We start from the raw sequence: 24,826 nt of genomic DNA on the forward strand, positions 1-24,826 counted from the left end.
TTGTTATAAATACCCTCTGTGTTCCTCTTTCCGATTGACTGGGTCCCTTGCAGAGAAGCCAGCCTCGGGGGCCTGCAGAGTTTTCACATCTCTAACAAAGCACTGAAGGACGAGAAAGGACAACGGGCGCCGGATGCCGACTGTTCTGCGCCAGCGCCCTCCTTACTGCAATTATATTTCTGTTAGAAACCTCCACCTTATTTAAAGAGACATTGTCAACTGCCTCAAAGCTCATTTTTGTAAAAGTCTTACAAAGCCATTTAGTTGTTTTCTTAATGACATGAAGAAAAATATTGTAGATAAAGAACACTGATAAAGCAGAGATGCTTCTCCTTTTTTAGGATCTTGTATCTGATGAATTAAAACCACTATGTAAACTTCAATCAGCTGATCACTATAGTCCCTTCTGACAAAATTATCATCTGTTTCCAGATGAGGGGAGTGAGACAAGAGGAGGTGAGTGGTCTGACCAAGGTTGTTCAGTGAGTTTGTTGCAGAACGCAGCTGTGGGTTCCTAAATGATAAAGGAGGCTCTGGAATTATCTGGTTTTATGGCATAAACCAATATTTGATTGTCAGTAATAGGAGGAAATATTCCTCAGAGGCATCTCTCTGTGCTACAGTGTAGTCCCTTCTCTAGGAAGTGCTCAGGCACATCCAGTGTCAGATCTAAGATTGGAGGCAGGATGGATTCCTGATCTGGGCCAGTCTGACAGGCTATGCCTTTCTGTGTACCATCATGAAACACTTCTCCAACACTGGAAAAAGGGCTTTGCTGAGAAACTCCAGGCTCGACACGCCTCACTTCAAAGACTGTCAGGAATCTTGAAGTACTTCTCTGATTTGAAATCCCTGTTGGCTGTCACTACTGTCATTATCTAGTTTCAGTGCAGAGTGGTTGGACTTAGTATTTTAAAACTTGACTGGGCCTCCTCACCAGTGACTTTGATCAGCTCAAATTTTTCTTGCATTCTCAAGTTTTATTTCTGTGTTTATTGCAGGTGTACCATTCTTCCAGGATTGCTGCCATGGTACTTAAGGTCTTCTTTCCATCATGCTGCTCTTCAGCAGAAAGTGGCATTTTGATCGGCCGCTGGATCTCCGAACAGAACTCTGCTGTTATACTTGCTGTGGTCCATTTCCCTTTTATTCCTGCCCAGGTGAAGCAGTATCTCAGTGAAGTCCAACGGGTGACTAAAGTCAGTGTCTCTGTGCTCGGCTCATGGAGCAACAGCAAACAGGAGAAAGAAGAGAGTCTGAGTGAGTTCTTGGAAGACCTTGGGACAATATTCTCTCATGACCCTTGGATTCAGATAAGCAAAGAGGGAGACAGCAACTTCTGGAGCTGTTCTACCCTTCAGAAACACTCTAACAACCCTAAGGAGGAAGAAATAATCTTGGTATACTATGACCAGCGCAAAGTCATGCTTTCCCATTTACATCCCCCTTTGGACACAGCTGCCTTCACTGACCACAAGGCAGACGATGCTTCAAAGCTCGCTGCCATCTTTGACACAGTGGCGAAGAGTAAGATACTGTTCATGACGGACAGATATGATGATGGGCCCATCAAGCTGACCCACTGGCAGTCTGATGGAGTTGAAGCTAGTATCATCGTGGAGCTGATGAAACAGGCCTCTGTGCCTGCGTGCATGCTGCTGACATTCCTGCTTTCACTTATCTCTGGGATCTGCAGGAGCAGGTAAGTGGTGAGACATCAGCCTGCTTATGTTTTGGGTGGAAATGTAATTTATGTTTAGGCATTTGCAGGGTTCCTGCTCAACCCCAGTGAGAAATACAGTTAATACAAAATCATTCTGTTGGAAACAGGCTGCTGCAGAGCTGCTGTTAAAATTTGGGGAGCTTCTTTGAAAACACAAGGCTAAAGGCTCCCTCGAATATAGTAGAACTCTTCAAGGAGCTAGGAGCTTTTTGGGGGAGGCACTGATCTTCCCTTTTGCAGCAGGGGTAGCTCAGCCCCACTTCAGTTTCATCACAGCTAAAAGAGTGGGTTTCCAGCTATTCCGTGGCTGACAGAATGACATGAGGATCTCCTTAACGGCTTGATAGCTGGGACTCCCTACTCCATTTGCTATGAATCCCTCCACGGTGTGAAACATCAGCAAACAGTGTGTCTAAATCCATCATCTAACAGACGGTGGTGCTGCAACGGTTGGCACTTCATGGCAGGTTACAAGGAATGCTAGTCTGCATGAATCCTTGGTGCAATCCCGTTGTCACAACCGTGAAACTAAATAGGATACTTGAATGTAATGTGTGGCAAGTTCTTGCACTAAAGAGGAATTCTGAGCAGATTTGAAGGGGAGAACCTGCCTAGAGAGGTTGTTCCAGAGAGGGGAGTGGAGTTCAGGTTCCAAGCTGAAAGGGGACGCTTCAATTGATGAAATTTGGATAACGGCTACTACTGTATTCATGGATAAATCTTCTCAAGTACAGCCTCAAGGTGTGGGGAATTGAGTCTTTTAACAGGTTTCCAGTTATATGATAACTGTCATAAAAGAATTACAGTGAAACTCTCCATATGGAAAGCTGTTCAGAACAGTTGGGTTATACATTTTGGTACACAAAAGGAAAACTGTCTGGGTTTGGACTACTCAATTGGAAGAGATTTAGGGTCAAACCCAAACCTGATATAATGGGGGACCACTGGTTCCTGGGACTGCTTTGTAGACACTGACTAAGCATTAATGTTTCTTAAGGGTAACTAAGTCAGAACTTTGTGTTTGGGTAGAAGATTGGGAGTCAGCTCTGAAGATCTTTTTTCTGGCTGTCCTTGGACTGTGTGTGACTACCATCAAACAGGATGATCTTTTCCTGCATAGGCACTTGGTCTCAAGGTCAGACTTGCCCACCTTGATCGGTGCTGGGTCCCAGATCAGGCTTAAAGTCAAGTTAAGCCCAAGGCTCACAGGTCTCCAGAAGGCCACAGTCTAAGCATAACTCGGGAGCTCAAGCTCTGTCTGGCAGGTTCGGCACAGATAGATGCTACCCAGCTTATCAGGAGCTATTCTGATTTCAGCTTTTCCTAAACCCAGTACAGACATTTTGAGCCAGAGCAGTGGCCAGACTAGCAGCCAGCTGTACATACCAGTAGGCAGAGTGCAGGCTTGCTGTGCATAAACCTAGGTTGAACTTGTTATTAACCTTGGAAGGTAGACACAGGTTTCTTTCTGTTTTTTTTCATTCACCCACAGTATCAACATTATATTTACCTATCTTACAGGTGGTTTAAAACATCAGTCATGGACTACACAGATGATACCTGGCTTTATAACAAACCTCCTGCTTGACCTTCTAAGTCATTTAATGTCATTTGATTCAATTTAGCACGTGACATGTGGTACAGCTTCCTTTGGCCAACATACAGAAGACAGGGAGGGTTCAAGATGTCACATGCAGGTGTCCTTCCAGTCCCTTCCTCCCTGTGCTGTGACAGGACATCCCATAAAATAATATCTACTAGGTTTTTGCTCCTTCTGGTCACAGGACTTCTTTCTTGCCCTGTTTTTTATGACATTAAGAATTAGTCAGCTTTGAAAAGCTAAAGAAAGAGATCAGTGATGTCCTGTCAGGCTGCGGAGGCTTGGGGCTTTTTTGGATATGCCAGTTTTACATAGTTGTACTGGGGAAGCAAGGCATCAGCGTTAGAGGTCTCAGAAAGTGGGCAGTGACATACATGCAAGCTTACTGAGCACTCCCAAGGCCTGTATCTCAAATTAAGACATTTCTTCAGCACCACCTTGTGCTAAGGGGTGGCCATTGCAATTCTGTCTTCAGAGTGACCTCTGTGCAGGATTTCCATTACTGCTGAAACTCTCTAGTGTGCTGTTGTGACTGGTTGTGCATCCTACTTCATTTATTTCAATAGAATGTTTGAAATCCACTGTTTGAAAGTTGACATTTTAAATGTCATCACAGTCAACTGTTTCCCTGCTGCTAATTTTAATAGAACTATCCTACCAGTATGCTTAGTCCCTGCTCATAAAGGGCTAAAGTCTTCTAGATTTGCCCATTTCTGCTGGAAACCCAGCAGAATGATTTAGTATTGAGGCAATAAACCCTGTATGCTCCTTTTAAAAAAAAGTCCGTTTATAAACACCCTGACCTCTGCTTCCTCATCCAGAAGGGAGACAGTATTCCTGCAGTTTCTAGCAAGGAGCAGAAAAACAGCCAGGGTTCTGGTTAATGGAACTATAATATTTGCATGTGATGCAGATTTGGAAAGATTGCTTTTCATCTGATGTCTGAAAAATCCACTCTCACTCTTGGAAAAAAAATTGAATTGGAAAATCAAGATTTACTCATGCTGACTATGTTATGTTATTGCTAAAATTCCTTATATTTAGAAGTACCCCAAAGATCTCCTGCTGCTTAAATAATGCAATGACACAACATCACTGTTTTTTTGTTTTGTTTTATTTGATTGGTTTTCCACTGAAAATCCTTCTGAAAATCCTTCTATATACTGTGCGGTAAACAAGTGGGAGCATTTATAGCAATGCATAGTCCATATGCATAGGGGTAGAAGACCACGCAAGAAATATTTTTGGCTTTCTTCCTCAGTACTCCTAGAGATGAGAGTTACCGTAGCTCATCTTGCAACTATTATATTGAGCTTTTTGCAGTATGTTTGTATTTTTATTTAAGTAAGTATGTGTATATATTTAGTTCCCAGAGAAACTATGTAAGTGGAATAGAGGTTGTCCTGATGATAAATATAAAGAGAGTCGGTCAGCACAGACAAGCACAGACCTCTGACGTGTCTTTCGGGCCCATCCTTTTAATCGAGAAGATGCACTTGCCCATTGCAACCTACAGTGAGTGCACATGTTGGGGGTGTTCCTGGCTATGAGGCTGCTTTGGAAATCATTCTCGCTTGTGCAAGACATTCCTCAGGCAGAAGAGAGCAGCAGCCTGTCCTTTCCTTTGAGCAGGGGTGCCTGGTCGGTGGGTGACCCACACGCTAGCGGCCTCAAGTCTGGGGAGTTATGGTGCGGCAGTGAATGGTAAGAAACACACGTTGCTGGGAGAGGATGAGGAGACTATCAGCCTTGTGAATGTTTCACACAAGGCCCCAGAGCTGTTGCTTTCTACTTGAACTGAGATGGTCTGGCAGCTGTTGGTCTGATCAGTGATTTTTCACCTTCAGCCATCTGTACATAACTATACAGGTAGACCATTTCTCCTTCCCCCTTCTTTGCATTTCAAGTGCAATTCTCTGCTCTAGCTAAAGGTTGCCACACCAGAATTTGTAACCACTGAGCTGGGATATGATTAGAAGAGAAAACTCATCTGCAATTGTGCCTTGGTGAATCTGTGAACACAGGTCTTTGAGATCAGTGGCCAGTGCAGTCGCCCCCCATGTCTCCCTCCCCTGCATGGTGCTCTTTCCTCCGCCACTTTAGCTATCACCTCCTGACAAGTCAGCTGAAGAACAGTGATTTCATGTGTCTCTAAGGTGGGAGGCTGTAACGGATTGCTGAGTAACTTGGAGGCCTCAAATTAAGAAGAATGATTCACAGTAAAACCAATGTGTCTGAAATTTGAATGGGGAGGAGGAAGGGGGCACTTCAGCACTCTGATATTTAAGCTGACAAGCCTTGCACAAAGGATGGTTGAAAGGGCTCAGGAGGATGGAGGGAGGAAGGAGATAGTAACCACAGTGAACTGAGAAGGATTTTGAACGAGCCATGCCCTTGTGATTTGTATCTGCCCATCCTCTGTTTTATCCTGGCCTGTCCTGAAGACACTCTGCCACTGGCCGACAGGCTGAAGTCCTCCAGATGAAATCTGGGGGAAGCATGCACACGTTGCAGGGATATCTCCAGGCCACGCTCACTAATGATCCAAACAGCTGTACGATTTCAAAAGCAAAGCAGGATACTGGGAATAATTTTAACATTTGGAATGAATGTAAACTAAACGAACATGCCAAAGCAGTAAGAGAGAGTAGGTGAAGGAAGTGACTAAAAGTAAACATAGATTCCTGGACCCTTAATAAGAAGCAGTGTAACACTGTGAAAGTAGTGAAACAACCATTGTGTACAGGAAAGAAGTGATCCAAATTTTATCTACATCAGAATTTATTCCCCACAACAAATATGGTGTTTTGTGTTGGTGTACAGCTACTGTGCATTCTTTGACCAGCCTGCATCCAGTGGTGTCATTTTAGACTACACAAATTGCCATCATTCCTTTCTTTATAGGTTGTGTGGTAATAAAAGTAACTCCCCAAAATAATCGAGCATCATTTAGTACTTTTCTTCTGAGTCATAAAAAAAAGAACTGTGTATTTCCTCCCCTACAAGCCTAATGTGGATGTTAACTTTGGAATCTAATTAAATGATAAATGTCATGTTATCTACATAATGCTGGTCACCCTTGGCAAGGCAGTGGAAAGAAGATAGAAATGAAGACCCTGAGAAAGGAATTTGGAAGTCATAAAGAAAAAAAGAAGAAAAGGATCAAGTGAAAGAAAAAGAAACAGGGTAAAGGACAGAAATTGCAGGGAGAACACAGCTGTTCATTATACCAAGCCCACACTAGATAGAGACTTGTGATTAGTAATATTGGGATTTGTGAAGCAGTTACACCATGTTGTGTTGTTGCACTGTAGACATAACTGCCTTGACTCCACTCTCCTGGAGACTCAGAGCAGTGTGCAACCCCATCTGAATCCCAAAGCACAGGGTGGAATCAGGATTTCCATCTGGTTTTCTTGGAGGAGCAAGGCATGTGGTTGTACAGAATGGAAATGAGAGGTTGGGTTGTCTGCTTTCGATGGCTTGGTCTGGAAAGGCTGCCTTAATTCTGTTAACCTTTAAGAGAGTAGTTAACATCTAATATTCTTTAATGCTAATATGTTGACACCATCTCTGGTTGCACAACCTTAACCTTGCACTGCATGTTTTGCATGGAGTTTGTATGCTGGACAGCCTGCTATATGGCAAAAGCAAAAGGGGACATTCCCATGGTGTTTCCACAGGGTGCTGAAGTTTTGGCCTTTGTCTTTCTTATGGAGCAAACTCTCAACTTGTGAGCAGCTGGGACATCGCCTGCAGCACCTCCAGGTCATCAGCAGCAATAAGAAGGCTCAAAACCACACTCAGCTAATGAGGTATGGAGTACACAGTCATGCATGTCTTTGCTCTAGCCCTGTCTCCTCCAGGGAACCCAAACCGTGGATTCTGTGCCCGCACAGCACTGTGGGGTCCTCACTGTACCGTGTCATGTCGCCTTGCTTGCTCTTCTCCCTGCTACTTTGCAGATCTTTACCCTGCACTCTGTTTATATGCCTTTTTCCCTAGCCTGAGAAAGGCAACCAGAATATTGCCCACAGAAGGCTTGCGCTGTGCCCATGTGTGTAGTGCTTTGCTATCACTACTCCCACAAGCTGATTACTTTCACATATGCTGCTGTTAACCAAAAACTGCAGTCAATATTCACTGACACTTTCCGTACAAGCAGAAAGGTTTAAATGATCCCCTCTTCATCCACTCTTTTGGGGAATCTTGCATTAACTGCTGACCAGACTCCAACAGCAGTAACAAAATCAGTGTAACAGAAAAAGCAAACGTGCAGCAGGGAGAAACAAGAGATCTGAGACAGATACTGAATGCCCTATGGCCATTACACAGCCCGTTTTGTCCTGTGTGGTTCCTGATCCTGCAGTAATAGACTCCCAGGTAACACTTAAAATAGACTAGCAGATTTGAAGGCCAAAAGTAACTGTGATTGTTTAATCTGATTTTCCGAATAACTCATGTCATGAAATTTTGTTCAGAAAGCCTAGCAGTGAAGGGACAGTTCAGCAGTCCTTCTGGGTATGTCTGTGTACCCAGAAATGCTATTTATTACATTGACTGAAGTTCAACTGAAGTATACCTCTTGGGAAGCCATCTGATCTCAACGTGGATACTCCCAAGTTCTGGTGTCCTTAGTACTGGTAAATCCCTCCCTTAGTATGTATATACACAATTGTTTAACATTCCTCTTTGTAACTTCAATTCCCTCTCTTCAGTCCCTTTACTAAAAAAGGTTTTGTGGTGTGGTAGGCTCTGAGTGGCTCCATGTTTGGCCACAGAAGTAGCAGCAGACCAGTGAAACTCAGAAGATCTCTACACCATGCCTCTTCAGTAAATTATCCTGGTGTCCCTGGGACATTAAGGATGCTGTGGAAAGTGAAGCCGACAACTGTCATTGAAACATTAAACACTGTCCTTCCTTTTTCTCTCACACTGTTCCTCTTTATCCTGCATGCAGGAAAGCCAACATCTTTGTCTCTCTGCTGATTGATGTGGCTCTGGGGATACTGCTGATGTCCTGGCTGTACAGAAAGAACCGAATTGGTCACCTTGCTGATACTCTCATTCCTGTGGCTGATGTAAGTGTGGCCAAAGCAGTTTCTCTTTCACCTGCTATGGGTACTGACCAGCTCTTGATGCCTGGGGTAGCTGTAAGGAGGCAACGCCTTACAAGATTTTCAGAGACAGACCTGTTTTAGGTCTCCTCTAGAACAGTGAAATCTTAAAATCAAACCTGCTGGAGCTGCTCAAAGGGAGCACAGCTCTGCTTTGTGTGTGCAGTGAGTAGTAATTAGATGTTTACTGGAGGGCTCCTAAAGTAACAATTGTGGCTTGGCCAGAGCTCTGCAGCTGCAGGTTGAATGGTTGTTGAGCCATAATACTTTTATTCTGGAGTTGACAAGAAGTGTCCTCAGGTTGTTGCTATATGGGGCATTTGGGGGGAAAAAAAAAAAAAAGCCTGTAACCTGAGTTGAATCTGATAAACTGCTGAAAAGTCAAACTTGATAAGCAGTGCAGCTGTGCTTGTGAAGAGGAATTTCATGGGGAAATCCAAAGGCATTAGCTAGTCAGGATACGAACACCTGAAATCCTGTCTAAGAGCTCTGGTGTACAGATGGTAACCCAGGAAAACTTGCTGTGTCCTGTGATTTTCTCAAACATACTCCTCTTGCCCACTGAGAACCCTCTGCATCAGCATAAATTCATAAAGAAGTATGACTCACACTGTCCTGCTTTTCGGTGGCTCATTTTAGGTGCAGTACTCCAGTATATCTGTTTAGTGGCAGTAAGGAACATATAATGTAGTTCAGAGGCTGGAGACCAGACCAGCCATCTGAAGTTAGCTCCATTTTAAGAGCTTCTTGTTTTGGAAATACATGTGCAGCCAATGTTGAGCACTGTCACGCAGCCGCACAGTCTAATCCTTTCTCTGCTCACTTTCATTTCTGGAAGAGAAGGTGGATATTTCCATTGATTTCCTTCTAGCTGCTGGAGAATGTCCTCTCTTTGCTCTTTCTCCAGATTCTTGGTTGGGAGGAATTTTATTCTGATTAGAGAATTCCAGCAGCAATTTATTTTTCCTACTTATGTTGTCTTTCTTGGGAAGAGCTCACATTTCTCTTGATGATAATCTGCTTGGTCTATGTCTAACCTTTTAATTGTTACAAGCCATAGGTCTCTGATGATTCTTGTACATGCTGTGCTTTCAGAAAGTGTGTATGGAGTGTCCAGCACAGCTGTAGATCATGATTATTGATATTTTTTGTTATCTTTCATAGTCAAACTTTTAAGGATTGCATGTTTTAAGGATTGCTGCAGACACAATTCAGCAGCAGTGGTGGGGTAGAAAGGACCCCAATTCTTGCTATGCACTTGCTTTTCTGTTTGAGCTATACACTAGAAATATTTTTCTGAGTCTTATTCCTTACAGATATTTCAACTGGAGAAGTTTTAAGTTCTCTAGAGCTTTCCCTATGGGATTACTGTAGATGTCCAGCTCTCATAAAGATGATACCTTAACATGTCTGCAAGGAAGTGGCTTTTGGCTGCGTTCCTATTCGCACAGGTGGCTCCAGGAGCGGTTCCATCTGCCCAGTGTCTTTGGCAGATGGACACTCTCTGTGCTCAAGGTGTATCCAATCTCAGCACCTGTCCTGGGTAGGCTTGTTTGTGATAGTTGTTCGTTCATTCCTCTTTCAGTAGTTTAGCTCATCTGTCACTCAACTTACGCATCATAGTGTCAGTTATTTTCACCATGTCTCCTACATGTGAGGACTTCATTACCTTGCTATCACCAAGAGCTGTTTACTTACTTCCTGGAAGTGCTAACTCCTCCTTGTGTAGGTAGCCTGGTAGTCAGTGCCTTTCTTCTCTGATTCTCCAACCTTGTCAGTTCAGGCCACTTAACAACTCTTCTTACTTTCCAGACTTACTTTATTCTGTCAAGCATATTAGATTGTGAACATAAAATCTTTTGGAGTCCTTTTACTGCCTTCAGTGGGCATTGATTTATATGCATTATGTGCAGGCCTTAAAAAATGCAGATCTGAGTGATCCCAAAATATACCAATGACTTCAGCATGTGGTGTGCAAGCCAGCACCACTTCTTTTCCAGTATGACAGCAAAATCTCCCCTTAGCCATTCAGCAGTAGGTTTCCTCTTCACCGCTGAGTGTCCATCTGGTACATATTATTCCCATCACTTGGGCTTTCTCAAGTGCTTACATGTTGCCAAGTTCAGTAACACAAACTTTCCCATTTGCAGAATGAGTTAGTTTTCCTTCCCTAGTGCTCCTTGCTATTCTGCTTTTGATATGTGCCCCAGATCTGACAATGGCATTGACCTTATATCTCTGTATCTGTTAGTAAATAGAACATTATATAATTTATTATAATATATTTAATAAGGTTATATACTTAACCTTATTTTAACCTTATTGATCTGATTGATTTTAATATTGACAAGCTAACCTTATATAGCCTATAACCTTATTGGTTTGATTGATTTTAATATTGACAGAATTGTAGCTGTGTGGGGACTGGATACAGTGCTCATTTTTCTTCCTAGCAAACATCTCTCTGGAAGGAGGCAGATGCAGGTAGGTTATTTTGGCTCTCAACAACTGCCAGGGTCATAAGCTCAGCCTGCTGACGTGAGGATCAAGCCGTGTTCCCTAGCCATCATTCGTCATCCCTAGATATAATGGTTCTCAAATCAGCACTTATCCAGCATTGTTGATGATGCACAAGACATCATTGACTGCAGCTCCCACTTTCACAGCCTGATGAGCTGTGCTGTGCTGACTGTAATAACAAGTTGCTTTTGTCAGTAAATGAGGCAGATGTGATTCAGAGACACCTAGGGAGTAACTGGCAAGTAGCTGTATGCAATACGAAGGACTGATTTTTGGAGCAAGCTTTCAAATCCAAGAATGGAAAATGTCAATAATCTTTTCTCTGTAGGTGCCCTCACAACTCCTACCCTCCTCCATCCTCATGCTCCCACCAGGCTTCCCAATGGTTGTCCTTGATTTTGCCTTCCACAACAGCCTTCTTTCAAAAATACCCAATTCACAGAATCACACGGGTTGGAAAAGACCCTTGGGATCATCTAGTCCAACCATCAGCCCCAGTCTACAAAGTTCTCCCCTTCACCACATCCCCCAACAGCTCATCCAAAAAACCCTTAAACACATCCAGGGATGGTGACTCCACCCCCTCCCTGGGCAGCCTATTCCACTCTCTGACCACTTTTTTTTTTTCCCTAATGTCCAGTCTGAACCTCCCCTGTTGAAGTTTAAAGCCATTTCCTGTTGTTCTGTTGCTAATTCCCTGTGAGAAGAGACCAGCACCAGCCTCTCTGCAATGTCCTTTCAGGGAGCTGTAGAGAGTGATGAGTTCTCCCCTTAGCCTTATTTGAAGGGCTACATTTGTCTGTTTTAAGAAGAACTGCTTATAAACCATCTTCTTTTTTTTTTTTTTTCTCCTTCACCTCTTTCATCCTTGTTGATGTCTCTTTTTTTCTTAAGCTGTAATCTCTTTGAAACCATGAAAAATTTATCATAGATAGTGCCTCCAAAAATGTTACTGGGGCTCAGAGATAATTGGATGTAAGTTCCTACTCACTCATGCTCTGCTAATCCGTAAACAAAACCAGCAGAGAGGACACTTCCTGGAAAATATTCTTAGATAATATTCAATATACGTAATTGGTAAATTAGTATAACTTAGAGCCCCAAATGCCTCCAACAGATGCAGGGCAAATCTCTCTGGTAGGGAGTGCTTTGGCTCTGCTTGCTCTGTCTTGCACTAGATGCTCTGCTCAGGAAGTTTGCCTTGTGCTTCCTGGTGCCCATGGTGCCCACTCACAGTGCTCTGTGTGCCCTTCTCCATCCATGTCACATCACCATTACACCCTCTGCATATAGAGACTAGAAAGAAGAGCATGACAGTAAAGGAAGTATTTCCACAGTGATCTCATCCAAACCATGTTAGCTTTAGTCTCTAGTTGGTAATGTCCCTACACCCCTTTATGAAACACTTCCAATTCACTCTATCTTATTAATACTGCACACATTCAGTATTCATGACTGCAACAGGAGAATTGGACTCCCAGTCACCTTCTCTGATTCTGCTTGCTATTGATCACTCCTAAAATACCTGGTTGGAAAACAACCTGAAAGGTTACGCCCTAGGACTATGTTTTGAAATGCTACACCCAGCTAAATAATGGCAAGCTAGGGCACCTTCCCAGAGCTACATGCCCCTGTCAGAATTTAGTAGCACCTCTGGGACTGGCAGCCTCCAGAAGTATTCAGTGCTGAAAAAACAGCCTTGCTGAAGGACTGCTTTCAAGCATTTAAATATTTCATTAAAATCCCCAAATGCTTTTTCTAAGTTACCAGTCCAACACTTTAAATATTAAAACCAGTCTATTTATAAAGTAGCTAACACATCTCAGCCACAGAGGTAAGATCCATGGGTTCAAGTCAGTTCTAACTTGCAGAGAGACAGAGGGAAAATGAATGAAATAAAAAGGCAATCCTTTTGGGTAAGTTGAAGATGGAGCCCTTAATTTTGCCACTACACTAAAAGTAAATGTTTACAAACTCATTTTGCAAGGATCCTGTTGGTTAGTAAATAACATGAAATCATTCCTTGGAAATAATTTTCCCTTAGGGAAATTATCCATATGAGTGATGGGGAAAGTAGGCTGCAGTGCTTCATCAGCCTTAAGTAGCAGTCTTGACTCTTCTACATATGCACCATTTGCAGTGCAATTCACTTGCATGGACTTGACTCTTTAAGTGGGCTTTTCAGAGGTAGAAGGCTTTTACTCCCAATCTGTGTTCATGAGGGACAGTGTGAGAGGTCACTTCTTCCAGGTATGTTCCCCACCTGTTTGCTGGAGGTTACCACTCTCAGCTACCTCAGTTCACAGCCTGGTAAATGGACTTCACCGCTGGTTTCAGCTTAGGTGAGTAGGTCAGGTGCAAACTACTGAGGAGCAGAGCCACCCCATCTTCTGCCCTGTCAACTGCAAGGGGAACCTCTGGCAGAGTAGTGGAGTAGAAAGAGAAAATCAGTAAATAATATCAGCCTGGAATGAAATCACCAGAAATTGTGAGTCAGAGCCATCAGTGGTTTGGGGATGAGCTCCATTAGGCTTTTTTCTCAATGATTCAGAGGACCTCTTTTTTACTGGGATGCCATGGGTACCTCTCCATGAAGCCTTGCACAGAGACACAATAGTGATGGGCAAGATCAGTGCTATACAGCATGGTTAATCTTGCTTAGTACACCACAAAGTATCAAGAAAATTTGTTTATGTATGAAATACATTTATATAATTGTGTTTTCTACCATGCTGTAAATACATACAGGTTATCTGTTTGTAAAAATTCACTTCTTTTTCCCATGAGTGCACCGCCATCTTTCCCCCTTTTAAAATCTTGACAGCCTTTCCCATAGTAAGCTTACTTGCTCAGTTGTGATTTTTTCAGTTGACTGTCCAAAGAAGTCAATTTGGGTACCAGCATTTGCCATCTATTTTAAGAACTTTCCTTACAGCAAGAACTCATACTGTGCAAGTCTACCAGAGGTGGCCATAAACAAACGCTAGATTCATGTTTCCGACACTGATACCGTTTAAGCAGTTCAGCTTCCTCTCTGCTGTTATGTTTGGATTCAGTAGAGTCAATAAAGGTGCATTCCTGATTTAACTAGTTGTCTGTAAAGTGGTTGTTTGGATTTTTTTTTCCATTGGTTTGAAGGTGCGGTAAGAATACTGGGGAGGGGGCAGCATGTACAGTGCACTGGACCGGCTCAGTGCGGTGGCAGTCTTTTATCTCAGGTGCTTTACTTCCGTGTGTTTGTAGCACGTAGCTGAAGAGCTACAGGACCTGCTCCAGTGGCTAATGGGAGCACCAGCTGGACTGAAAATGAACCGAGCTTTGGATCAGGTTTTGGGCCGCTTCTTCCTTTACCACATCCATCTTTGGATTAGTAAGTGCAATTGTTTAACTTTCCAGCCTCCCTTTTCATCTCTTTCCTCCTGAGTGTTTAATGTTTGCCTAGAGGTGAACAATGAATCAAGATGCATTACTGCAAGTAAAAACTTGTCTGTGAGTCTTCCTGCTGTGGGAACTCAAGCCAAAGTTGGATTCCCACAGAAGGAAGTCATGCATATTAAATAAAGTGCTTGTATTGATGCTTTGCACGAAGTGCAAATCACAATGCAGCTTACTTGGTGCCATTAGTGGTGAGTGTCCAAGGAAGGGCTTTAGGTCTTATGAGGCTTTTGTAGTCTTTGTCATGTAAGAGGCAGCTGATAAGATAGGGATGAGGAATGTGCTCTCGAGATGCAAATGACAACCCAGTCCTACAAGAGACTTCAGCTTAATGCAACTTTATTATTTCAAGTCCCTACTTGAAATAGCAGACCCCTGCTATCCTTATTAAGTGTCTTGATAAAGGAGTACAGTCATGATGGACATGAACTCCTTGGTTACCAGACTGATTTACTTTGCTCATCAATCAAGTATGGTCTTGTTACTGTGACTTTGCTCCACTTCAGTGATGAGACTGTATGCCTCCACACTGGTTTATTTTGCAAAAGCCACATGGTGGCTTTTGTGGGAGTAGCAAGAAAATGGGAATGGTTGTAGGAAAGGTTGATGTGTGCAGCTAAAAATGTACTTAGGAACTTGGACGCAAATCTAGGAAAGCAAATTGCATGTGGAACAAGGCGACTGCTCTCTTCCAGCTAAGCATGTCCTCCCCTTCCTCACAGAGGTGGCATGCCTGGACAGAAACCCTGGGGGAAAGAGAGCTTTTGTTGTCCCTCCTAAACAGAAGATGGCATCTAAAGGAGTTTCCCAGTTTTGCTTCTGGTTTTTTGTGACTATGATTTCTGCAGCAATGTTCTAGGGCTGGAGGAATCAGTCTTTTGAGAGTGTCAACAGGGAGATGTTTCATTCAAATACTGACACTCTGCAATGCCCACTAGGCTACATTCACCTGATGTCCCCATTCATTGAAATGATCCTCTGGTACGTTGGTCTGTCAGCTTGTCTGGGCCTGACCGTGGCTCTCTGCATCCTCTCCGACATCATTGCGCTTCTGACCTTCCACATCTACTGCTTCTATGTCTATGGAGCCAGGTGAGTTGATCTCTCTTGGCTGTGTCTTGGGTATGTTTGGTGAGAAGGACCATGTCTTTAATTTGTGGAGCATTCAATTCTGGTTTAGTTCTCTTTAATTCACAGTTCAGCAATTAATTTATTGCATTCTTTAATACATGTAGAAATGATGACCACAGTAGTACAAGCAACCTATCTTTCAGTTCTCCTGTGTTTTAAATATTTATTTGTTGTGATAGTGACATGGAAAAATAAAACTACATGACAGGCAGAGGACAAGAAAGCAGTTCATCCCAACTCTTTGATTCAACCTTATAGTACTCTTTTCATTTGCACCCTACCCAGTAAATTTGAAAGGAACTGGAGGAGAGGAGGACGAAAGGGGAACCCTTGTCCTTCTGGAGAAGCCCCAGAGTCCCTGCCTCTGCCCTGCTTCCGTAGTTCTTGTCTGCATCATGGAGAACAGATGGCAGGTTTGGGGTTACAGCATGGCTGTGACACCATCCTGGTGTCATTGTCTGGACCTACTGGAGGGCCCCATGAGCTGAGAGCTGGGCAGAGGGAGTGTGTGGGAGTGCAGGGGGCTTTGGGGCACGTCTGGGGCATGTTGGAGTTACTGTGCCGATGGTGCCCACCAGTGTGCTCTCTTCTGCCTCCCATGAACACGTGCTGCAGCAAGGAGTCACACAGGGCACTGGAGGATAGCTGCTCTTGCCATCAGGTGAGAGAGAAAATAATTAATAAAGGAACTTTTGACTTATAAACTACAGAATGGTCATTGTTCCTCGCCAGGTTGTGAATAGGGGGCTTTACATTGCAAACAACAGAAGAAATAGTAGAACTTTAGTTGTGGATAATTTAGGGAATGGTTAGAAATACTGAGATATGATTTATGTATCAGGTCTGTTGTGAGCATAGGGCTTACATCCAAAATCAGTAACGGGGAGTCTCTTCCTAGCACCTCTAATTACTGGAATTTCTGTTTTGGTCTGTGAGGAGTGGCCTTGCTCCTCCTAATTGTGCAGAGAGTGGAAATAGGAAAAGCATTTTCTCAGCTGATTGCTTTTCCCTTGCAAGCTGCAGGGAGCCAGTCTACCCACCTCAGCTGTTTGTGAGAAGTGTAGAGTATGTTATCTTGCTGCTGGCAGGCCCCTGCTGTGCCAGGTGTCCCCCGTGGAGAGTCAGGAAGGAATAGCAGTCACCCATGTCAACACGGCCACCACAACACCTTGCATTTCTGCAGCTGGCGGAAGAATTTGCTGGTTTCAGGTGCTGTTGAAGCCTGAGATCCCCTTCTGAAACAAACCACAGAGTGAAACAAGAGCAGGCATGTGTGTGCAACAGCCAGGGAAGGTGGGGCAGGTGCTACAGCAGGAACACCCGCTTGGTGTCATGTTGGGGTGCACGGGGGAGTGGGTGGCCTTAGTCAGAGTCACAGGGCAGGTGTGTACCAGCAACCTGGAGGAGCTGTCCTGGGCACCCTCCTGCCTAGGGATTAGTGCACAGAGCTGTGCCTGCCAGTCTGGGGGCACCCTGCCAATTCCTTGAAGCAGTTGGTGTTCCTCTAACCAGATTTTCCTCTTGGATAAGACTCTTTGCCTCTGCTTTCACAATGCTGCCTTGAAATCTGAGCAGCCTCCACACCTTAACTAGGCGGGTTAACCAATCTGGCTTTTGTAGCTCAAGCTTTCTCAGGCTCCATTCTGCCCCACAGATTGGCTGTGTCCCCTTCCTTTACATCCCTGTACATTGGACACTGCTGCCCAGGGCTCATTGTGCCTCTTCTCCATGGCAGGGGCTCTTTCTTCCTTGATATTCCATAGGGGTATCTCTTTCCCACCCCTTATCACCCCAATCTTCTCTCACCATTGCCATTTTTGTGGGAGTGAAGTAGCTCAAAGTGTCATAGCACCAAGTTAGGAAAACCTAAGGAAAGGATGTGATAGGGGCCACCAGCCATTTAGGTGGTCTCTTTCCACTCTTAAGGATGTTTGAAGCTGTGCTATAGTAAAGAAGGTGCAGGGGCTCCAGTCCTCTCCTTTGTCTCTCAGTGCTGTGGGGACAAAATTGAATTGCATTGACTCTAGTGTGAGGGGTAAGACCTTGGCCATTCCTGCTGTGGAAGGGTTGTGAAGCAAGGGCAACAGGGCAGTTCTGAACTGGAGAGACTGAGGTGAGCTGGAGGGAATGAGCTTGCTGCTTCTTTTGCTGCCGGGAAGGTGGTTGCATGGGCCTGGAGATTGCTGCTGCTCATAGGGGCCACCCTCCAGCAGCACTTGCCACTTCCCATATGCCAACCTCTTCATCAAGAGGAGCAGAAATTAAGAGCCTTGCCACAGCCCTGGGACACGGCATGGCTGTTGCCCTCCAGTGGTCCAGAGCTGTCTGCAGTAGCCTGCTCTGCCTGTGCCAGGGGTGAGCCCAAATATGGTTGACTGAGCAATTAGTATTTTATCTGCGTCATTCTCGGGCTGATTTCTTTTGCTTCCCTGAGTTCTGCGGCGTCAGTGAGTGGGCGCAGGGGTGTAATGATGACAGCTGTTTTGTGTTGAAGCTTGGGAACTCGCAGCTCTGATGCACAGCATCTTCTCTTTGCTCAGGCTCTACTGCCTGAAGATTTACGGCCTGTCATCTCTCTGGCGCTTGTTCCGTGGGAAGAAGTGGAACGTTCTCCGGCAGCGGGTGGATTCCTGCTCCTATGACTTGGACCAGGTAGTGCTGCAGCACCAGGGGCTCACTGCGGGCTGCTGCCCATGGCAGGGCGATCCTATCCTGCTTTGGCTAAACTGAGACAGAAGCCACGGAGGGCTTTGTAGTTCCCAGAACAAGTGCATGCTCCAGCTCTCTGCATCTGTGTCTTTTCAACCGAATGCTTGGACTCTGCTGCTCCGCAGCACCCCTTCACTTCTCTGCATCTTCAGGGGGCCTAATTCTGGCAAGTGCTGAGCACCTGCAAGGCACCCTGATGAACTGCAGTGGGTGCTGCAGATGCTCACAGCTCCTGGAGCATGGGAGTGGGTATGGGGGAGGGAGGCAATTTAAAAAGTGGTGCCCAGCAGTGTTGCCACAGTAACAGACATGCCAGCGTTTCTATTAAAAGGCCCCGTTTCATTCACGTTGTGCTGGAGCCTGGCCCACACATTCTCACTCAAGCAGCAGAGGCAGTTTTTTGTCAAATGCTGTAAGCGCTTTTTAATTTCTGAAATGCCATGCAAAAGTTCATCAGAGTCTGAACCACTCCACGCCAGCAGTTGCAAACATCACTAAAATAATACAATAATATTTGGTAAGTTCAAGGGCCAGCACCTGTCTCTCCATTGCAACAGATAACCTTGAGCTTCTTACACCACAGTGGAGGAGCCATTTTTCTGTTTCTTTGGTGATTGAAAGCTTCTGTGCCAGGAAGACAGTTTGCATCAGCGCTCCGTCCCTGTGTACTTTGAGGAGAGTTGATTTGGCACTTCAGGCCTCATCCTGCTGTTCTGGAGACCAGTGGGAATTATGTGGCTGGCCTGGGTGGGAAGAGATGTTCAAAGCAGACCTTAAAAGACTTTCAGAGATGTTAAGCAACTGCAGTGGTGTGACAGAGGAGGGGAGAAACAACTGCTGTGAAGAGAATGGATTTGGGTTATGATCTATTTCTGGTTATGTGCATAAAGCTGGGTGTTGTTCCGCCTCTGACATGGCTGTCTGGGTTATTTTATTTCATAATATACCACGGCCATGATCTCTTTTTGCAGAGATGACAGTGCCCTGTGTTCCTGTGGCCTCTCTGTTCTGAAAGTGGTGACTGAAAATTGAAGAGTCAGATCCCTATTCGTCTTAAATCTGCATTTCTCCAGTTGAAATTTGTTAGATTTACACCAACTGGGCTGGCCCAGAATAAAAATAACTTTTTCTGTGGGCGGTGGAGCTAATGACACCTGCTTTCCTATGGATTTTTCTCCCTCATCCTCTGCATATCACTCCCCCCACCCCAGTAACTCCAGCTTCTTTCTCTCTCCCAGTTTCCCCCTGAGCAAGAGGCAGAAGTCCTGTGGCTGGACTGACCAGCCAGCTGCTGCTGCTGGGAGTGTTTATCAACCAGATTTTGTCAGCTTTTCACCAGGTGCCCCTTCTGCTAAAACAAAGAAGAACAAAAATACTTCTCAATTCTCTCTAAAAAATTCCCTGCCAAATTTCTACTTCTTTGTACCCTTTCACATTTTTCTGGTAAAAACTGACCAATGGCTCTAAAACTTAATGGGGATAGGGAGTGGAAAAATGGCATTAGCATGTAAGTCTTGTTTCCTAAGGAAGCTGACCTGAGATAGGAAATCTTGAGTATTGTCTACAAAGGAAAAAATGCTGTCAGGATCCAACTTATTTGTCTTTCCAAATATAGTCCTATAATAGGGAGTCTTCTAAAAAGTCTCTAGTGAGAGGAGTACTGAGAATATTCAAGGTAACAGCATTATTTGCATAGGGAGTAAAAAAACCACATTGATGAGTCTTGCAATCTTTCCTTGTCTCAGTTTCCTATTCTTTTATTTTTATTTAGCCATTGCTTTGCTATTAATTGCTTGTGTTTCTTTTTTTCCCTAGTTATTTATTGGCACTTTGCTGTTTACAATCCTGCTGTTCCTCCTGCCTACAACTGCACTGTATTATTTGGTGTTTACCCTGGTAAGGTTTAACTCTTCAAGCTAGTCATGTACTGTCTTCTGAGATATTAAAAAATGGTTTCCTAATCATTTACTGTCATCCACAAAGAAAATACAAATTTGTCTGGGTGTCCCAGGAAGGGTTCTTACACAGCCCATGTAGACCAAGCAAATGGAATTCAGGATACATTTTTTTGTTTCTCCAGAGGGAATTCCCAGCAAATCCTGGTCAGCAGGCCAAGCTGTTCCCCTCCCTTTCACTCAGCAGTAATTTTTTTTTTTATCTTTCCATCCCATATCTGGGGTGACAGCCCCTCTAGTTTGATCCAGAATTTTTTTTTTTCCCATGAAATTAGTGTTAAATGCTTTCAGCCAATCTTTGCTCAGAAAGGTTGGACTTCTTTATTTTTCTTTTCTTCCCCCAATATGACTAGTCCACTCTGAGGCCTGCTGGAGCAAAATTTTCCACAGACAGTGGCCATCACATGGCTCACAAAAGATGTTGAAACCCTCTCTTTTCAGATGAGCTTGGCAGCAAAAATAAATGCAGTCTGAAAAAAGGAGCTGCTTTAATCAGGAGACAGAAAACACTGAGCAGGAAGCTCATTTCTGACAGCTTTGCTCTTGCTTAGATGCTCTACATGGAGTTTCTTCAGGCAGAAATAAGCTACTTCAGTTCACTGTTGGAGAGAGAAAAATTTACATGCACTGACACACAGTGATGGAGTTTACTAGAAATAGAAGCCTGAATTCTCCCCTTTAAGACTATGACTGTTGAAAGCAGAGTAGCTCTCATGTCCTTGCAGGTCACAGCCTCTACAAGCATGGGAGCTTCATTTCAGTTACACCCTTAAGCTAAGATTGTCAAGGAACCTCACAGAGGGTCTGGATGCCCAGCACTTCTGGATGTCAAACCCACTTTGGGAGGCTTTAGCTTAGCACACAACAATGTCAGATTGCAGATCAGCTCATGAATTTACAAGTGTTGCATCTCCTGTTTCTCTGAGATCTTCTTGTTAAACTTCTTTGTAGCTCCGTTTGCTGGTGGTGATTGTGCAAGGCCTGATACATTTGCTAGTTGACCTGATTGACTCTCTGCCTTTTTATTCAATCATCCTTCGGCTCTGCAGATCCTACAGACTTGCAGGTAAGTCCTTCAGCACTGCACAGGCAAAAGTTCAAGGATTTTGCATTATGCATTTCAATTTGTTGCAATGGGTAGTTTTTGAATAGAAAGATGCAGGGGGGCAGGAGAGAACCCAAGGCTCAGGTCGTGCAGTTGTTCATACTGTTAATCAGTTCCTGCAAGGAGCAGGATGAGGATGTCAATGGAAAGAAATCTGATGCTGAGCCAGAATCAGGAGCACCTTTACAAAGCCTGTGGCAACTAAAAGTGACATCCGAACAAGCACTGTATAAGTGAGGTCATCTTTTGTTTCCAGTTCTAAAGTATGTAAAGTAAGTAAAACTTCTGAGAGTTAAACAAACTGTTAACCTTGGGGGTATGGGCTCTGAAACGAGCCAAATTACAAAAATACTTGGAAAATCTGCTGCTTCAGAGGGCTGGATCTACAGTGGGTGTGAATCAATGGAACTGCTTCAGTTTTGTGCTGACTTGACTAACTGAAGTCCTGAGCTGAGGTGTTTGGATTAACTTCAGAGCTCTGGGCAGATTTCAGATAATCATTCTCATCTTGAGACTAATCTGTCACTGTTTTAAACGATTCATCGTTTTTCCACTTTTGGTAACCATCAGCCGTGGTTGGCACCAGAGTAAAGGGTCATTTTGGAATGGGTTTAACTGTCAATAGCTATGGTTAATCTAGTTAAAATCAAGCATGTCTAAATTATTATCTCTCATCCATTTAAAGAGCATGCAGAAGGAATTTAAAATACAAGAAAGAGCTTGATCATCATTAAACCAAAGCTAGTCATCAAATGCAATGGAAGCTTGAGGCAACTGATACCAGCTTTGTCTGTTGGAGCAGTGCCAGGCTTGATTTTGGGAAGGTATAGCTGAGCCATGTTACCAACTCTGTTGCTTTTCCATGTGTTCCTATGAATTTCCTGGCAGAAGCTTCTTAACCCTTCAGGGCTCTCTTTGGAGAACAGGAGAAGCTGCTGAAGAAAACTGACCCAGTAAACAGCAGGTCATAGGGCAGAAGGAAATATTGTTACCGCTGCGAGATGTAAGGCCACCAGTCTTAGATTACTTCTCTGTTTTGCTCAGCCAGCTACCTACTGCAGGGTAGCAAGCCTCCACCCAGGTAGAGGATTGTCTTCTCAATTGAGTTTGTTACCTGACGTAGTTTCTTTGTTGGCTGTTTGTTTGATCCTCTTAAACATTTTAAGAAAGAGAACACTGCAGTGCCATGCTGTCTGCTAGATGAAGAAGCATTTCTGAGAATTTCTGCAGCCTGTGTTCCTGCCCCAGTGCAAAAACATGTCATTGCATTCATAACAGATGGAGCAGTTGAATCAAATTCAAAGGACTTTAGAGAGTACACATCACTTGATGTCCTCACTGCTTAGGTTTTATCTCCCTTTTCAGACTCAGAACTTGGATAAGACATCCTCTGGCATATGTTATGGCAGCTGGTTTTAGAGGCACCATCAAGATGATTCTACCAACATGAATGGATAGATTTTCCTGTCAGCAAGGGGTTAGTGCAGTGTTTAAGTTCAACTCAGTTCAGTCGTGGCATCTGGCCTCCAAGTTCTTCGACTCAGTTTCTGAATTGACAAAATATTACATTGATGAAGCCTGGGCCAGGATAGGTGAACAATCCATCCACACACTAGAAACAAAATCCATATTTTCTTTCCACACATCTGAAGTGAAATACTTTGGACTTTTAAAAGCCTTTTTCACATATATCAAAGCTGATGTCCTCTGTGCAAGAGTTATGTCCACCCAGTGTCAGCTAAAGGGATGCCACCTTGGTTGTGATGAGTACACTGTGATGTCGATTTAGAGTGTGAAGTAAGGCATAGCAGTGAGGTTCAGGGGTCTCAAACTCTGCCCACACACAAGTTACCAACATAGATTTTGATCATGAACAGGTCAGTTCATTGTCTCTGTATTTTGATTTCCACCTTTCTCAACATTCACATCCCAAACTTTGGGGCAAGTTTTGTCATGGTTCTGTAGGACCTGTCATGGTGGTGTCTCCATGATTACTGAAATACAAACGAGAAGGGAGCTTGCTTTAGTGTGCTGTCATGAAACAAAGCAAATGGGTTCATGTCCTGACCGATCTTGTGCCATCGATGATGCCTGTATATAGAAAAAGCAGAACCCTGAGCTCTGGAGTTGGCTGGCAATCACAGAATAGTTTAGGGTTCTCTGCTAGAGTGATCTGCAGTAGACCGAGCCTTCCTACTTTTTCTGTGAAGTGAATTGCTCAGACTCCTCTGAGCTTTGTAGTAATCTGTAGGTCATTCTAAAATAAATTTATAGTCTTTTTGTGCATGTATTTTCTTAGAAGTTTAAGACTCTTGAACAATTAAATAACCTAAATAAGAGATTGTTGGCTTGCAGCTGTAGAAGGGAAGTGTGTGGCCAGTGACCTTCAGAAACAGCATTTTCTGGTCTAATGGGCTGTTCCTAGGATAAGGCTTCAGAGTGCTCAACCTCATCCCTACAACTTCAGTGCCCACTAGTTTCTGTCTCTCTTGACAAATTACCTGCCTGCAAAGTAGTTCCTGGAATGGCTTAGACACTTCTTAGCCAAAACTCAATGAATTATGTTGAACACTTTTTGTCATCCAGCACATTTGCTTACTGAGACCCAGGGTACTCAAACATCTTTTTGAAGGCACTAGGGGAGCCCGTGTTTCAATACAATTCAGCAAAATGCAGCTAAATCCTTCCTGTCCTGTACAGAAAAGGCTTTATGATTTGATGAGAGAGTTTAAACCAGAGCTCTCTGCTAGACAAGAGTATTCTTTCCCAGGACTAAACTGTATAATTTTAATTAATTCAAAGCTTGAGGGAAAAGAGAAAATGTTATGGTTTTTTAAATGTGCAAGAGTCACACAGTTGCTATAGGGATGGGACTTACACAGATAAAGAATTTTATTTCTATTTATACTCCTGAGTCACTCTTTGATCTGTGGCAGATCACTTCATTACTCTTGCCTCATCTTCTGACCTGTAGAAAGGAATAATAAGGGCACACTTGGCTGGTGCAGGTTTGCAGAAGATGGATTGGGTTTATTTCTGTGAAGTGATTCAAGATCTTTCAAAGAAAAATGCCTCTCTAGTCCTAGTTGTTACCTTTATTTGAAACATTGCATTAAATGTTGATGTGCACTATGTCACCTTTGGAATCCAAAATCTTTCCCATTTGTCTTTACAGTATTGGGAATATAGCAAATACAGAAAGAAATATAAAAGTGGCAGGTTTGATGGGCTTAGTAGCATGTTAAAAACATATGAATGTTGGGATTAATAGGCAGTGATTGCTTTGAAATGTTTTTAATGCCTCTAGGCCAGCCACTTTCTTCCCTTAGTGTGAAAGAGGGAGAGATTTGCACATGTACTGTATCCACATGAGCACAAATTGAAGGTGAGTTCTTTGCCTGCTGTTAACATGGAGTTCCCGTTCTGATGGAAGTTTGGGAAAAGAGAAAGACTTTTCCAGTCCCTTTGTCATCATCAGGTCTGACTGTCTCATTTCTAGGCTTTGTGCTTGTCTTAGGACTGTGTTTTCAA

At 43.7% G+C, this 24,826-nt stretch overlaps 1 protein-coding gene across 1 annotated transcript in view; it reads left to right on the forward strand.

The window, feature by feature from the left end:
• The first annotated feature begins 1,006 nt into the window (after positions 1–1,006).
• Positions 1,007–24,826, forward strand: part of PIGQ (phosphatidylinositol glycan anchor biosynthesis class Q) — a 32,434-nt gene continuing 8,614 nt past the window's right edge. Inside the window, exons 1-8 of the mRNA XM_026859088.1 lie at positions 1,007–1,702; positions 7,007–7,138; positions 8,284–8,404; positions 14,204–14,330; positions 15,334–15,487; positions 18,067–18,178; positions 20,051–20,131; positions 21,142–21,256. Coding sequence (XP_026714889.1) covers positions 1,029–1,702; positions 7,007–7,138; positions 8,284–8,404; positions 14,204–14,330; positions 15,334–15,487; positions 18,067–18,178; positions 20,051–20,131; positions 21,142–21,256 — 1,516 coding nt within the window. The 5' untranslated portion in view covers positions 1,007–1,028. The remainder of the gene's footprint in view (positions 1,703–7,006; positions 7,139–8,283; positions 8,405–14,203; positions 14,331–15,333; positions 15,488–18,066; positions 18,179–20,050; positions 20,132–21,141; positions 21,257–24,826) is intronic.

Source organism: Athene cunicularia (assembly GCF_003259725.1).
Source record: "Athene cunicularia isolate RWA chromosome 14 unlocalized genomic scaffold, athCun1 chr14_part1, whole genome shotgun sequence".
NCBI lineage: Eukaryota > Metazoa > Chordata > Aves > Strigiformes > Strigidae > Athene > Athene cunicularia.